At 61.8% G+C, this 14,355-nt stretch overlaps 1 protein-coding gene across 2 annotated transcripts in view; it reads left to right on the top strand.

Annotated features, from left to right (window-relative positions):
• Positions 1-13,698, top strand: part of PHF2 (PHD finger protein 2) — a 156,036-nt gene extending 142,338 nt beyond the window's left edge. Inside the window, exons 18-23 of one of the 2 annotated variants that reach the window (XM_077138659.1) lie at positions 5,326-5,600; positions 8,204-8,299; positions 8,697-8,806; positions 10,651-10,987; positions 11,782-11,799; positions 13,095-13,698. In XM_077138659.1, coding sequence (XP_076994774.1) covers positions 5,326-5,600; positions 8,204-8,299; positions 8,697-8,806; positions 10,651-10,987; positions 11,782-11,799; positions 13,095-13,198 — 940 coding nt within the window. In that variant the 3' untranslated portion in view covers positions 13,199-13,698. Of the gene's footprint in view, positions 1-5,325; positions 5,601-8,203; positions 8,300-8,696; positions 8,807-10,650; positions 10,988-11,781 lie in introns of both variants that reach the window. The other variant, XM_077138661.1, reaches the window with a different exon arrangement.
• The last annotated feature ends 657 nt before the right edge of the window (positions 13,699-14,355 follow it).

Below are 14,355 nucleotides of genomic sequence, written 5' to 3'. Positions count from 1 at the left end.
TCTTCCCTCTTGCTGTCGGTGCCTGGCCTCCAGAAAGTCCAAAGGCTGCACCGTGAGCAGCTCAGCGTGAACCCCAGTCCTCTGCATGGGGTGGGGCAAGCAGACTCAGGGCTTGATTGGAGGGAGCATTAGCTAAATTACGGTATTTTATTTCACAAATGGCAATTTGGTGGGCAGTACTATGTTCACAGGCAGCCATAAGCTGCTTTCCCTGCACGGTGGCTGGATATGACTTGAGGAGTTGCTGTGCTCTGAGTTCACGCAGGGGCCAGAAGGTTTTCAGCCGGGCACAAGTCGCTTTTGGGTCTGTTTACGGAAGTCCCTCTGTGCAGCCAGGCAGACCCGAGAACCCCGGCCCTTAGACCCACTGAAGGGCCTTGTCCCAGGGCCACGTGGGGTCCTGTTGGAGGGGCCGTTTTACAACCCGAGCGATGTGCGCGTCGGCGAGCCTCGACGTGGAGACGGGGAAGGGGTGCTGAGAAGGGGGAGCGGCTGGGGGAAGCCGAGGGGGGCAGAGGTGGGCCACGCTGTGCCCCAGCTTTCACAGCCCTCACGCCGGTTTCCCTTTTGGCGCTCCTGCTGCAGCCACAACTGGTACCAGGACCCAGACCGTGGGGCCGCGCTGTGCCACCAGTGGGGCCTCCCGCTCCGCCGCGCCACGCGCCCTCGCACCTGCTTCCACACGCCTGCACCCCTGCGCCCACGCACCCTTGCCCACGCGCCTGTGCCCTGGACCCCCTGCGCCCTCGCACCTGCACTCCCTAGCCGCTGTACCCCCGGCCCACTGCGCCCTTGCACTCGTGCCCACACGCCTACTCCCCTGTCTCTTGCGCCCTCACACTTACCTCCCCCCACACAGCAGTTCCTTCTCAGCCCCTCCCTCCGAGGGTCGGGATTTGGTGGTCCATTTGCACTGTTTGGGGTGTTCACGGTTTGGAGGAGGGGGAGCAGCTGAAGAAAACGGAGGAAAATGTGTTTCTTGTGGATGTTTCAGTGTTTGTCGCCTGGGATGGGGTGGGGGTGGGGGCAGAAGGCGAGCCTCACTGGGGGATGGTGCCCAGCTCCACGCTCAGGCTGTGGCCCTGCAGTGCAGGCTGGTGGATCTGCTGAGTTGGGGCAGGTTGGCAGCAGGGAGGGGGCCTAACCTGGCTATTTACAATTACATGGTGCCACCCAGGTAGTACGTGAGATCCCTGGCCGTGGGTGGGACCCTGGGGGTCTCCTGCTTTTCATCTGCTGGCCGGGAGTGCTGCTGAGGAGATCCCAGCCCATCTTCGAGCATCCCTGTGTTTTTACCTGGACCTATGCTGGAACCAGCCCCCCTGCACCCCCTCCTCGCCCAGGAGCTTCTGCTTCTGCTCTGCCTGGGCCCGGGTGGCTGCAGGGGGCGAGGCCTCAGGAGGGCGAGAGCAGGGCCAGGAGGCCCTAAAGAGCTGGCGTGGGGTGGGGTGTCCCACCTGCCGTGGGGCACTCGACCGGAGGGCTGCAGGGCAGAGTCTTTGCCCTCCCAGGCTGGCAAGTTGGTGGGCTGTGCAGGGGTGAGGTGGGGTATGTGCCCTGCCCAAAGAACTTACAACATGACAGCAGCAGCAAGGACAGAATCAGTGGCTGCTTGAATGCCGGGGAGCCTTTTGCTGCAGGAGCCCTGCTGTCTGGGGCTCAGTGCCAGGCAGGGCTCCCCGGGACACTGGCAGAGAGGAAGGACTCAGGCAGCTCCACGGAAGTCCCTTCCTGAGGAGCTTTCCCAACCAGTGATCCTCCCCAACACTGACATTCTTTGCTGGCTGTGGAACCCTGATGTCCAGTTCCATCGTAACCCACAGATGTCCTGCCTCTCACCTGCGCTTGTCACACCACAGGGACAGGCAGTCTCCAGGGGGCTGCCTAGGACAGCCATGGCCCACTCTCTTTCCAAGCTAGGCTGGACCCTCGGAGAGCCCATGGTCGTGTCCCTTACGAGATGTCTTCTGCTCAGCCTGGAGCCACCCGGGGACACCCCTCTAATCTGGGGTAGCGCTCAGCACTCCTCTGCCCCACCCCTGTCCCAGGAGAACCCCCAAGAGGAGTGGTCCTCTGGCCACAGCCTTGGGGAGTCTTGTTTCTGAGCTAGTGGTTTGTGTGACCTCAGGCATGGACCCCCAGGTTGGGTCCTGGGCTGTGGAGAAAGCCAGGTGGAGCCTGAACCCCACACCTGGGAAACGGGGAAGGCAGTGCCCATGCCCTGGCCTGACTTTCCCGCTGTGACCCCTGTGGCTTTCCTTCATACCTTCTGCAGTGTGCTTAGCCTTGCTGTCCTGAACGCTCCTTCCATCCAGTTCGGAGCAAAGTGGAATATAAATACACGAACTCATGTAAATACTCGGAAGCCAGATCATACCTCTGGCAGAGCGGTGGAGCTTGGGGCAGGTGCAGCATAGGGCAGGTCTGGAGACGGGCTAGTGGCAGCGGGAACAGGGAAGGCTCCCTGCAGGGGTGTGCCCTCAGGTTCTGGGGTTCCCCCTGCAGCAGCTCCATGCAGAGGTGTGGCCCTCAGATTCCAGGGTTCCTCCTGCAGGAGTATGGCCCTCAGGTTCCGCGGTTCCCCCCGCAGCAGCTGCCTGCAGGGGTGTGGCCCTCAGATTCTGGGGTTCTCCCTGCAGGGGAGTGGCCCTCAGATTCCAGGGTTCCCTTGCAGGGTGTGGCATTCAGATTCCAGGGTTCCCTTGCAGGGTGTGGCATTCAGATTCCAGGGTTCCCCCCGTACCGGCTCTGGTTCAGGTAGGTGGAGAGCCAGGACGCTGAGTCCCCAGCAAGCAAACGCCCCCAGTGAGCTGTTCAGCCACCGCCTCCTACCACACAGGCTGCAGGAACACATCCGCATTCAGTCCTTCATTCATTCACGGTTCACCGAATGCTGACTATGCTGAGGGCCTGAGCCAGGTGTGACCCCGCTGCCCCACAGGAACTCCCCTTCTCGGGGAGGAAGGCATGGGATCTGTGTCCAGGCGAGGTGGGCGGAGGCCAGGATGTGCGCGCCTCTGGGGGGCCGGGTCGAGGCTTGTCCTGGTGGCCTGGCATCTGCGCCTGATCCTGAGCAGTCTTTGCATTACTTAGGTCTTCTCTAACGTCTTTCAGTAATGAATTGTCGTGTGCCATGTACAAGCCCTTTACATCCTTGGTTAAATTTCTTCCTAGGTATTTGATTTTCTTAGTTGCTATTGTAGATGAAATTCCTATCTTGATTTCCTTACACATTGTTCCTGGCACCACTGGTATTTTGTGGAATTCATTTATTTGCTCTAGGAGCTTTCCTGTAGGTGCTAAAGGATTTCTTGGGTGTGAATCTTCCCACATGCCCCAAACATATCACCTCTCTGGCCCCTCTTGGGGCTGACGGTCCTGGGGGTCCCATCCGAGCAGCGTCCTCCCCGTCCGAGCGGCGACCCTGCCCTCCCTGCAGCTCTGCCCTCCTGTGCCTGAGCTGCCTCTTTATAGAAAGACCGTCCTCTGCCAGGCAGGCTCACTGTCTCCAGGGTCCTGTTGCCAGTGGGCTCATACCCACAGTGTGGGGTTCGGATCAAGAATGTGTTGTCCTGGGACTCCAAGCTTCAGCTACTTCTGGAAGCACGGGGGTGGGCAGGAGAAGGGGAAAGGATGGAGGCAGAGGATAAGGACGTTGCGAAGGCGGGTGCGGCGGGAAAGGCACAAGCTGCAGCGAGGGCTGGGTTGGAGACTCCCCGAGCAGCCTGCATGGTTTCCCTCTGCCCCAGGAGCCGGTGCATGTGGGGCTTTTCTACGCTCACGGCAGACTGTCCACTGGGTGAGGCCCCTGGGGCTCAGGACGCGGCTAGACGTGGATGTTATGTCACAGGGTCTGTGACGTGCAGAGGAGCCAGTGGGGCCGTCCTGTCCTGGGCTGGGTGGGGCTTTGGGTCTCAGGGCCGATATTAGTCTGTTTTTTTTTCAGAAAAACAGAACTGACAGTGTGTGCACGTGTGTGCATATGCGTGTGTAAATGTTAAGACAGTTACTGTAGGAATTGGCTCATGCGACCATGGAGATTAGCAAGTCTGAATCCCACAGGGCAGGCCACAAGTCAGAAGCTCCGATGAAGGTGAGGTTGAATTCCCCAGGTGAAACTGGCTGCTTGAAGTAGAGCTAGAAATTTCTCTTTCTGCCTTCTGAGTACCTCAGGTCTTGCTTTAAAAGGCCTCCAACTGATTGGATGAAGAGGTGCCTATCGTTCCTGAGGGCAATCTCCTTTGTTAATTGTAGATGTAGTTCAACGAACTGTAGAAGCAAAACCATCTATGAAATGCCTTTACAGTAACAGTCAAGCCAGTGCTTGCTTGACCAAACCACTGGGCCCATTACCTGGCCACACTGACCCGTGAAATTAGCCACTCTGGGGCTGCAGGGGGTCAGGACCGGAGCAGGCAGCCGGCTACCCTGGGCTGTCTACTGGGTGTCACATCTGGGAGGGGAAATGCTGTGATGCGGTGTGTGATGACAGCAGGGCTCCCGGTCCTGGCTGCAGGTAGACAGCTCCATCATCAGGGGAGACCCGCTGGAGAGGCTCTGGGGTCTGGGCATGGCATGCTTTAAAGGTTGCCCAGGTGGCGCCGTGTACAGCAGGATTGAGCCATCCTGGCTGCGGGGCGGGTGTGGGCTGGAGCAGGGACGGGAGGGTGGTGCACAGGGGCCTGTGCTGGAGTGAGGACAGGTGAGGAGCAGGGGTGCAGGCGTGTGGGTGGTGCCGTGTGCGTGTGCACGTGTGTGCGTGCATGCATGTGTGTGCACACACGGGGAACCGGCTAGTTCACCAGGTGCTCTGGGGGCAGCAGGCAGTGCACCTGGCTGGCTCTAAGGTAAGGGAGAGAGGTGTCGGGGCCTGGGTCTGGGTGTGGGGAGCCGCCGAGATCAGGGTCTCCGTGCAGGCAGAGGAGACCAGGGCTGAACAGAGGTGGGTCTGGGGAGAAGGTGCAGGGCCCGCTGTGGCCAGTGTGTGCCGGGGGAGGGGGTCATGGCGCCACCATCTCAGGGAAATCTGGCCCGAGGGAGTCCGCGAAGGAGTGGCCGCAGGCTGGGGTGGGGTGGGGGGCGGAGGGCACAGGGCAGGTGAAGTTGGCCGGTTGGTCTGAGATGGGACACCCGCACGCAGTCATGTGTGGAGAGGAAGGAGCCAACCCGAGAGGACATGCCCCTTCCCTCGGCCACCCTTGTCCTCCTCCCACCTCTCCCCATTGCAGAGCAGGGAGGTGGCCTGGCCACCCCCAGGGGCGCGCTGGCTGCCCTTGGCTGCCGCCCGGGGCTGCGGGCTGAGGGCCTTGTCTCTTGTGCCCCCAGCCAGCCCCCAGCCTCCCCCAGCACGCAGGAAGCTATTCAGGGAATGCTGTCCATGGCCAACCTGCAGGCCTCCGACTCCTGCCTGCAGACGGCGTGGGGCCCTGGCCAGGCCCGCGGCCACGCCCAGGCCACCCACGGCACCCGGAGGAATGGGGGCGGCGGCAGGGGCGCAGGGAAGCGGCTGCTGAAGCGGGCGGCCAGGAGCAGCACGGCCCTGGACAGCTGCGAGGAGGAGCAGGACCACCTGGACGCCTGCTTCAAGGACTCGGACTACGGTGAGTGCCCGGCCTTGGGGTTGGGGCCTCTCAGCGTGAGTCAGGGCCTGCTGTCTGGGATCTGGGGAGCGGGGCCCCTTTCTCTTTGGAGAGAGAGAACCCCCAAGCCACCCAGTCTCAGGGGCTTTAGAAACAGTTCATCTCCCCCAAAGAAGCCCTGTCCACTAGCGCAGTCACTTCCCCTGCCCCCTTCTCAGTCTCCGCTGGCCACTCGTCTGCCCTCCATCTCTGTGGATGTGCCTCTTCCGGGTATTTCCTAGGAACTGAAACACAGAATAATGTGTTTTTTTGTGACTGGTGGCTTTTCCTCACATGCTTTCCAGTTCATCCATGCTGTAGCTTGTTTTAGTTTGTAAAAGCTGTTGGAATGCAGTATACCAGAAATGGAATGGCTTTTTAAAAAGGGAATTTATGAAGTTGCAAGTTTCCAGTTCTAAGGCTGTGAAAATGTCCAAACTAAGGCATCCAGGGAAAGATCCCTTGGCTCAGGAGGGCAGATGGCATCCAGGGTTTCTCTCTCAGCTGGGAAGCCCCACAGTGATGTGTGCTAGCTTTCTCTTCAGGCTTCCCCAGGGCTTCCCCAGGGGCGTTTTCTTTCCTCATCTCCAGTGGTCTCTGGCTGTTCTGGTGTCTCCAAGCATCTCCAAACATCCCTGTCTCTGTTCCTTGAAGCATCTGTTCTCCAAGCATCTATATCTGCTGTCAGCTCAGAGGCTTCTGTCATTTCTGACTCCAAAATGTTTCCTCTTTTAAAGGATTCTAGGAAACTAACGAAGACCCACCTGGAAGGGGTAGAGTCACATTTCCACCTAATCAAAGTCACACCCACAGTTGGGTGTGCCACATCTCCATGGAGATGATCTAATGAAAAGTTTCCGCCTCCGAGATTGGATCAAGGGCTGTGTGATGGTGGCTCACTGGCAGAGTTCTGACTTGCCATGCCTGAGACCTGGGTTCAATTCCCACTGCCTGCCCATGCGAAAAAAAAAAGGAAAAAGAAAAAGGAAAGGTTGGATCAGGATTAAAACATGGCTTTTCTGGGGTACATAGTATTTTCAGCCCAGACATAGCATGTATCAGAGCTCTGCTCCTTTTCACAGCTGAGTGATATGCCGCCGTCTGGTTGGAGCACGGTTTGTGTGTCCGCTCATCGGCTGGCCGACATGGGGGTTGTGTTCCCTTCCGGCTGCTGACGGCAGAGCCGCCACACATCAGCGTCCACGCTTTTGGGTGGACACCTGCCTTCTGTTCTCCTGATGTCTGCTTGGGAGGGAATTGCAGGGTCACGTGATAACTGCACTTAGCCTGTTGGGCCCTGGCCAGACCGCCGTCCACCACAGCTGCCTTGTCAGGCGCCTGTGGGCACTTGAAGGTGGCGGCACCAGGTCAGGTGGTGGGGAAGGCAGGCGTCCCAGTGCACGGTGGCTTAGGCCCTGCTCCTGACACTTCCCTCCGGCACACACTCGCCCTCTGGCCTCCCTGGGGCCTGCTGCAGCTCACAGACGCATGCGAGGGAGGGCTCCCCCTCAGGGTCCCTGTGCCCAGCATGGCAGTGAGCCTGGAGCCTGAGGCCCGGTGCCATGGGTGATCCATCCCTCTGCAGCCTGCGAGGGTGCTTGGCTTGGGGGCACCGAAGGTGCCGTGCAGCCACTCCTGCCACAGGCCAGCCAGGCCAGGTACGCTGGGAGCTGGAGGTGCACCCCAGGGGTCACGCATGCTCTTTCTTTCTCTTTCTCCTTCTGTTCCTTTAGTTTGTACAAACACTCCCATACTTGTAAACGTTCACGCACTCACAGCTCCTTAGGGAGAGCAAGCTTGTTCTTTTGCTGCCTCCTTACCAGTGAGGCTCTCCCTGGGGCTGCGGGTCTTCTCCCACGAGAGCTGAGTTGCCCTGGCTGCACGGGGGTCCCAGCCTCTCCCCGGTCTCCCCTTCTCAGCTGCAGCTGCCTCCGCGGTGTGGCCCCCAGGGGTCACACTGACCCCGCTCAGAGCGCACCCGCTACCCCCTGAGACGGCAACAGTGTCTTGAATTCTAGCACCCGGCGAGATCTGCCAGGCAGTGTCACTCCCCTGCCTTATCTCCGCAGACCCTGGGGCTGAGGAACCCCCGAGGCCCAGTCCCCATTCCTGCCCCGCAACCCTGGTCCCGAGGTGCCCCTGGGAGGACTCAGCTCCTCCCTGGCACCATCCCACATCAGGCAGCCGGACCTTGAGGGGGAGGCCATCCAGCAAGAAGTGGCTGTTGGAGGGCAGCATGGCTGGGCAGGAGGGGCCTGAGAGGCCCCTGTGAAGGGGGCCTGTGCTCCGGGGACGCACCCCGCTGGCCTGTGGCACTTGGGGCCTCTGGCTGGGCAAGCCCCTGCCTTGCTCCAACTGCGCTCTTCCTCGCTGTCTAGGGACCTGGGGCCGGCTGGCCTTGGGGGTCCGCAGACGCCCCTCCCTGGCGGGCAGCTTGTCCAGGAGGTGACCATGCCCGGCCAGCTGCCGTCTCTGATGAGCTCTGGGCGGGTCCCCCAGCTGAGGACCCAGCCCGTGGAGTCCTCTTGCACGCCCCCGTGCCCACGTGCAGCAGCCCCCTTTCTCCCCCCTTTGCCGCCTCCTAGTCTACCCCTCCCTGGAGTCAGACGACGACAACCCCGTGTTCAAGTCCCGGTCTAAGAAGAGGAAAGGCTCGGACGATGCCCCTTACAGCCCGACAGGTAGGGTCGGGGGGAGGGGCACGGGCCTCCCGGAGACCCCCCGCAGCCCGCCTGCCCGCCCTCCTGGCCGGGGTGAAGACATCCCGCCCCACCAGGCAGTGTCCATGCCCTGGGGACACGGTGATGCCCCTGCCCGCAGCCACGTTCCACTCCCCGCGTCATTGTCTAGCGGCTCTCCACGCTGGCGCTACTGTGCCCTGTGGCCTCCTGCCCGGTGTGGGGCACTGGGATGGGGCGTGGGCCGGGAGGTGTCTTAAAGCCCAGGAAGCCTTGAGCCAGTCGCAGGCCGCAGGGGTGTGCGGGTGGGCTGTGGTGGGAAGCCCCCGCCGCCTCCCCGTAGGGGTGGTCCCGCCCCAGGGCAGCTGCTCAGCGCGGGCTGACCCCTCTCTTCCTGCAGCCAGGGTGGGGCCGTCAGTGCCGAGGCAGGATAGGCCTGTGCGCGAGGGCACCCGAGTGGCCTCCATCGAGACTGGCCTGGCAGCCGCCGCAGCCAAACTCTCCCAGCAGGTGAGGGGGCTCACGGGTAGGTGGGGGCTGTGAGTGACCTGGCAGTGGGTAGGGGCCCTTGGCCCCTGTGTGCAGACCCCCGGGGCTGGTGTGCTGTCACGGGCTTGGGGACATCAATGCTTTGGAGACTGGAGAGGCCTCCTGGGCCCTGAGGTCACTGGAAAGGGCCTGGGCTGTGCTGGCAGGTAACACGCAGTGGGCTTAGGGAGCAGAAACTTTCTCACTCACAGGTTTTGAGGCTAGAAGTCCCCAAATAAGGTCAGGACAGGTCACACTTCGGCAGCCGTCTGTCCCTGGGCTTGCCCTGCTCAGTCATCGGTGTCCCCGTCTCGGCCTCTGCTGGAGGGTTAGGGTCCCCACCCTGACTTGGCCTGGTGGCCAGCGTGGGCAGCCTCTGTGACACACGACTCCCCCCACCTGCCTCACAGGGCATTCCCACCGGCCCCCACCCCACAACTGCGGGCTGGGCAGGGCTCTATCCCCAGCAGGTCCTTCCTCCTTGAAAGCAAGAGTGAGGTTTCTTCTTGCGAGGCTATGGGGCCCTGTTGGGGGGCACTCCCAGGCTCCTCCTCCCTCCTCTCCGCAGCAGCGCTGGGGGAGGGGGTCACTCCCCCAGCCCCGCCATCGGCCTCTGTCCCTGAGGCGCAGGGTCTCTGTGTGCTCCCAAGTGCCACTCCCTCTGCTTCCGGTCCTTCCGCGTGGGCGCGGGGACCAGCTCGTCTCTCTCCGCAGAACCTGCTGTCGTCGCAGCCCATGGCGCCGTGCACCCGGCGCCGTTTCGGGCGCTCTTCCCCAGTAGATTCTTGAGATACGGGATGAAAGCATCACTTGAGACCTTGGCGGGCTGTGGGGGGGGCGGTCTCCCCGAGGGGCGCTAAGGAGCCGCCCTACTCGCGCAGCTGGAGGTTGGGGGAACGCAGTCAAGTGCAGTGAGCGCTTCTAGGACCGAGGCATGTGCAGGCCTCACCGAGCGGGTGACTCGTGGGCACAGCCGACATGCCCCCCACGGGTAGATCACGGTGCCGCGGGGCGGGGCGGGCCTGGGTCGGGTGTGATCAGGGCGGGGTGGGCCTGGGTGGGGAGAGCCTGGGTGGGGCATGGGGCGCGCCGGGGTGGGGCGCGGGGTGGGGCGGGCCTGGGTGGGGAGAGCCTGGGTGGGGTGTGGGGCGCGCCAGGGTGGGGCGCAGGGCGAGGCGGGCCTGGGTCGGGTGTGATCGGGGCGGGGCGGGCCTGGGTGGGGAGAGCCTGGGTGGGGCATGGGGCGCGCCGGGGTGGGGCGCGGGGTGGGGCAGGCCTGGGTGGGGAGAGCCTGGGTGGGGCGTGGGGCGAGCTGGGGTGGGGCGCGGGGCGAGGCGGGCCTGGGTCGGCTGTGATCGGGGCCAGGCGGGCCTGTGTGGGGAGAGCCTGGGTGGGGCATGGGGCGCGCCGGGGTGGGGCGCGGGGCGAGGCGGGCCTGGGTCGGCTGTGATGGGGGCGGGGCGGGCCTGAGTGGGGTGTGGGGCGCGCCGGGGTGTGGCGCGGGGCGAGGCGGGCCTGGGTCGGCTGTGATGGGGGCGGGGCGGGCCTGGGTGGGGAGACCCTGGGTGGGGCATGGGGCGCGCCGGGGTGTGGCACGGGGCGGGGTGGGCCTGGGTCGGCTGTGATGGGGCGGGGTGGGCCTGGGTGGGGAGAGCCTGGGTGGGGCGCGGGGCCAGCCGGGGTGGGGCGCGGGGCGGGGCGGGCCTGGGTGGGGAGAGCCTGGGTGGGGCGCGGGGCGCGCTGGGGTGGGGCGCTGGGCGGGGCGGGGCGGGGCTGGGCGGCACGCGGCTTCCTTGTGGGTGACAGGTCGGCTGCCCTGTTGGCAGGAGGAGCAGAAGAGCCGGAAGAAGAAGAGCACCCGGAAGAAGGCGCCGCCCGCCACCGCGTCCCCCACGCCGCCCGCCTCCACCCCGTCGCCGCCCTCGGCCGCCACCACGCCGGCCGGCGCCACCTCGGCCAGCAGCCAGGCCTCGCAGGGGAGCAGCTCCCCCGAGCCGCCGCCCGAGGCGCCCAGCAGCAGCCTGGCCGACCACGAGTACACGGCGGGGGCCCTGGGGGGGCCCCAGGCCGGCCGGGCCTCCCAGCCCATGGCCCCGGGCGTCTTCCTGTCGCAGAGGCGGCCCTCGGCCTCGTCCCCCAGCAGCAACAACAGCGCCGCCAAAGGTGCGGGTGCGGGCCCGGGGGCTGCGTGGAGGCCCGTTGGGGGGGGGGGCTGCGTGGCGCCCTGGAGCTGCAGACCACGTGGCCTGGCTCTGCGGCTCTAGGTCCAGAGCGTTGGTGCACATGGGGCCGGGAGCCAGAGCCGGGCCAGGCGAGGGCGGGCCCCACAGCCGCGCTCACTCCTTCACCCCCTCACCTCCTCCCTGCTGTGGACTGGTGGTGGTGAGCAACTGGCCGAGACTGGGGGGAGGGCAAAACTTGGACCACCACAGGCCACCTGCAGGGTGAGGGGCTTCTCCATGTGAAATGGGAGGTTGGACCTTCAAGGGGCCGCATACCGCCGCGTCCTACCTTTGGCCTGCCCCCTCTGCACCCCACTTCCCCATCAGCCCACCCCCTGGCTGAGCAGAGAGAAGCAGGCAAGTGCGTGCAGAGGCTCCCAAGGGCCGCGTTACTACCAATGCATGGAGCCCGAGCACTCCCTCTCCTAAGGGACACTCTGTTCTGCGAGGTCCCTGGGTCATCTGGGCTTCTATGGTCACCAATCCCACTCCACCACCACCACCCCCCCATTTGGAGATGGCCAGAGGGGGTATTCATTGAAATAACCGAAACCCCAGAGTTGCAAGCCTCATACACTAATTTTACCCAACAGGGAGGGTGCTGCTAGCCGTGGGCATCAGCTGGGCAGGACAGCGGCCCTCTCCCCCTCACCGCCCCCCTTCCCAGCACCCTGCTGCCACTCTCACTATCTCATTTGACTTTCCTTTCTTGTTTTGCTCTCTTCCATCCCTTAGGAAAACGTACGAGAAAAGGTATGGCCACTGCCAAGCAGAGGCTTGGAAAAATTTTGAAAATCCATCGGAATGGAAAACTGCTCCTTTAAAGTTTGGAAAGCCAGGATCCTTCTGCTCTGCTCAGGACCCCCCCTGGAGCCCCGCTAAAGCATCAGTCCCGCCCCCCCCACCCCCCACAAGGACTGTGGCCATTCTGCCTCATCCCAGGGAGGGTCTCACTTCCTCCTGGCACCATCCCCCAAACGAGCGTTTGTACCTTCAGCAGACAGCACGTGCAGAGCTCGGCTGTCCCTCGTTTTGAACATAGACGTCACCCTTTCTCCAGTTGCTTAGAGTGACCAGTTCCCAAAAGGTTGCCCTGCTAGTTGGAGGACCATTTCAATTTAGAACAGTCTCCAGGCACCCCTGGAACATGGGTGTGATTGCAGGGCCTCTGCAGCTCTGCTGGGACCATGAGTCCTTCAGGGAAGGAAGTGTGAGCCAGAGCTCACCAGGTCCAGAGTCTGAGCTGGTCATAGTCTGGTAGCCTCCAGAGGCTTAAAAAAAGGCAAAGAACACCAGAGAGAAAGAGAAAGAGGGGTGTTCGTCTATTTCCCCTCTCTTCATAGTGATTCTCGGACAAGTCCAGAGAGCAGGGCCCCACGAGGAGCGGGGCCTCTCTGCCCTCCCTGGCAGGTGGGATGGCAGGTGGATGGTGATGGTTGTGCCTGGAAGGCACCGGCAGCAGGGTCTGTGTGTTAGCAGGAGGGGGAGCCATCGTGGGGTCCCTGGGGAAGGGCGCAGGCTCAGCCATATCTTGGGGTCCCTGGGGCCCAGGCTGAGCCACGTGGGTGGGCCCTGTCCAGCCCAGATGGCTAGACTCCTGGAGAAGCACTTCTCAGCCATGGCGCCCTGCCCTGGGACTGGCATGGCCAGGCCAGTGGACGGGGCAGCTGAGGACAAATCGACTAGACACTTCTCTGTCTTTTCACACGTTAGCATTTGGTGTCGAGTGCATGGAACGTACCGGAACGGTGTGTCCGCCCATCGACACGGAGGGGCTGGATTTGTTTCTCAGGCAATCCTGTATTTTAATTTTAGATGTATCTCCTGAAGCATATTTTTCATAGAATGTAGCATGTAAATAGCTTTTTAAATAACTTCTTTTTTATAAGAGTAAAAGTATCTTTAGGAATTTCTTTCTATAGAGTACTTCATTAACATTTATACAAGTTTTTTGCCGAGTATGATAAATAGTTGGGTTCCAATGCTTTTTTCTTTTTCTTTTTTCTTTTTATTATAATTATAATTATTATTATATTATTTCCTTTTAGGAACTAAGGTATTGCCTGAAAAACAAGTGATGTGTGTGCAGCCTTATACTCTGTCTTTACAGAAGCAAACAGTACACAAAAGATCTATTTCAGACACATTATGAAGACGAGTCTTCAACTTTAATACCAGCTCTTTGTTTTCCTTCTTGTATGATGAGGGAATTGGGGGAGACAGTTATTTTACTAGCACCTTGTGAAGTGTTTCTGTGTTTTGTGATGATGTAATTTATTAATGTTTGTAGCTTTTTATATTTGTACATTTCTTATGAGCTTTGTTTATATACCCGTTACCTGGATGTTCCGTCCACGAGAAGAAACAGCTACGCGGAGGCCTTACGAGCTGCCCCTCGTCCGTCAGGAGGCCGTGGCCGGGCCGGGCCGGGGCTGGAGCGCAGCCGGCCCAGGGGGCCCAGACGCATTCGCAACCGGCGTTTTTAAAGTTTCCTCTCCCCTCCTCGTCGAACATTTATATACTCTAACCCGGCAGCAAGCTGTTCCTCTTTCTCTCTCTTCTCTTTTTTATTTTATTTTATTATTATTATTTTGGCAACATGTACATTTCTAACAAAGTTTATCGTGGCTATTAAAGTGTTTTATTTCCCAATTCATATCGCTTTTGTATTGCGTCCACGAGGCCTAAGGCGATTAGATCAGCTTTAAAGAAGTAAAAGGACTTCAGGTTTTGTATGGAACCATGCTTGTGTCCTCGCTTCCTCGCTCGCGGGGCCCGGGCGACTCTCGGGGTTCCCTTCCCAGCCTCAGCTCCAGGGCGCTGCGCGACGCCTCTGGAACCTTCTGGCCAGGCGGGAAGACTGGCTCACACGCATGTGCCCCCGACCGCGGCCTGGCACGCCCCGAAGGCCCCAGGAGGCGTGCGCGGGGCTCCGAAGACTCGAAGCACGCGCGAGGTCAGGCAGCGTGGAGATGCGCGCGCGGGGTGGGGTGGACCCGACCGCCGGGGCGGAGGGGCTTCCGAATTCAAGGCTCCAGAACAGAGCGCGGCAGGGGCCCAGGGCGTGGGGTTCTAGTTTTGCGGTGGGGGCTGGTGTGGGGAGGGGGTGTAAGGGGCTCTGGTCAGCTGACAGGCAGGCCTGGAGACCCCGTGTTGTGCACCTGCTTTCCAGACGCGGACACCTCGCGCAGGCCCCCGGCTGGCAGGGGCCAGAGCCCAGGCTCGGACTCGCCCGTCGATCCTCCTGGAGCAGATGGGGCCTGGCGGGGAGGCCCAGCGCCCCAGCGGCTCAGGGGGCCGGGGCGCGCG

Source organism: Tamandua tetradactyla, chromosome 2, assembly GCF_023851605.1.
Source record: "Tamandua tetradactyla isolate mTamTet1 chromosome 2, mTamTet1.pri, whole genome shotgun sequence".
Classification (NCBI taxonomy): domain Eukaryota; kingdom Metazoa; phylum Chordata; class Mammalia; order Pilosa; family Myrmecophagidae; genus Tamandua; species Tamandua tetradactyla.
The sequence above is the reverse complement of the archived record's forward strand: the minus strand, read 5'-3'. Positions and strand labels throughout refer to the sequence as shown.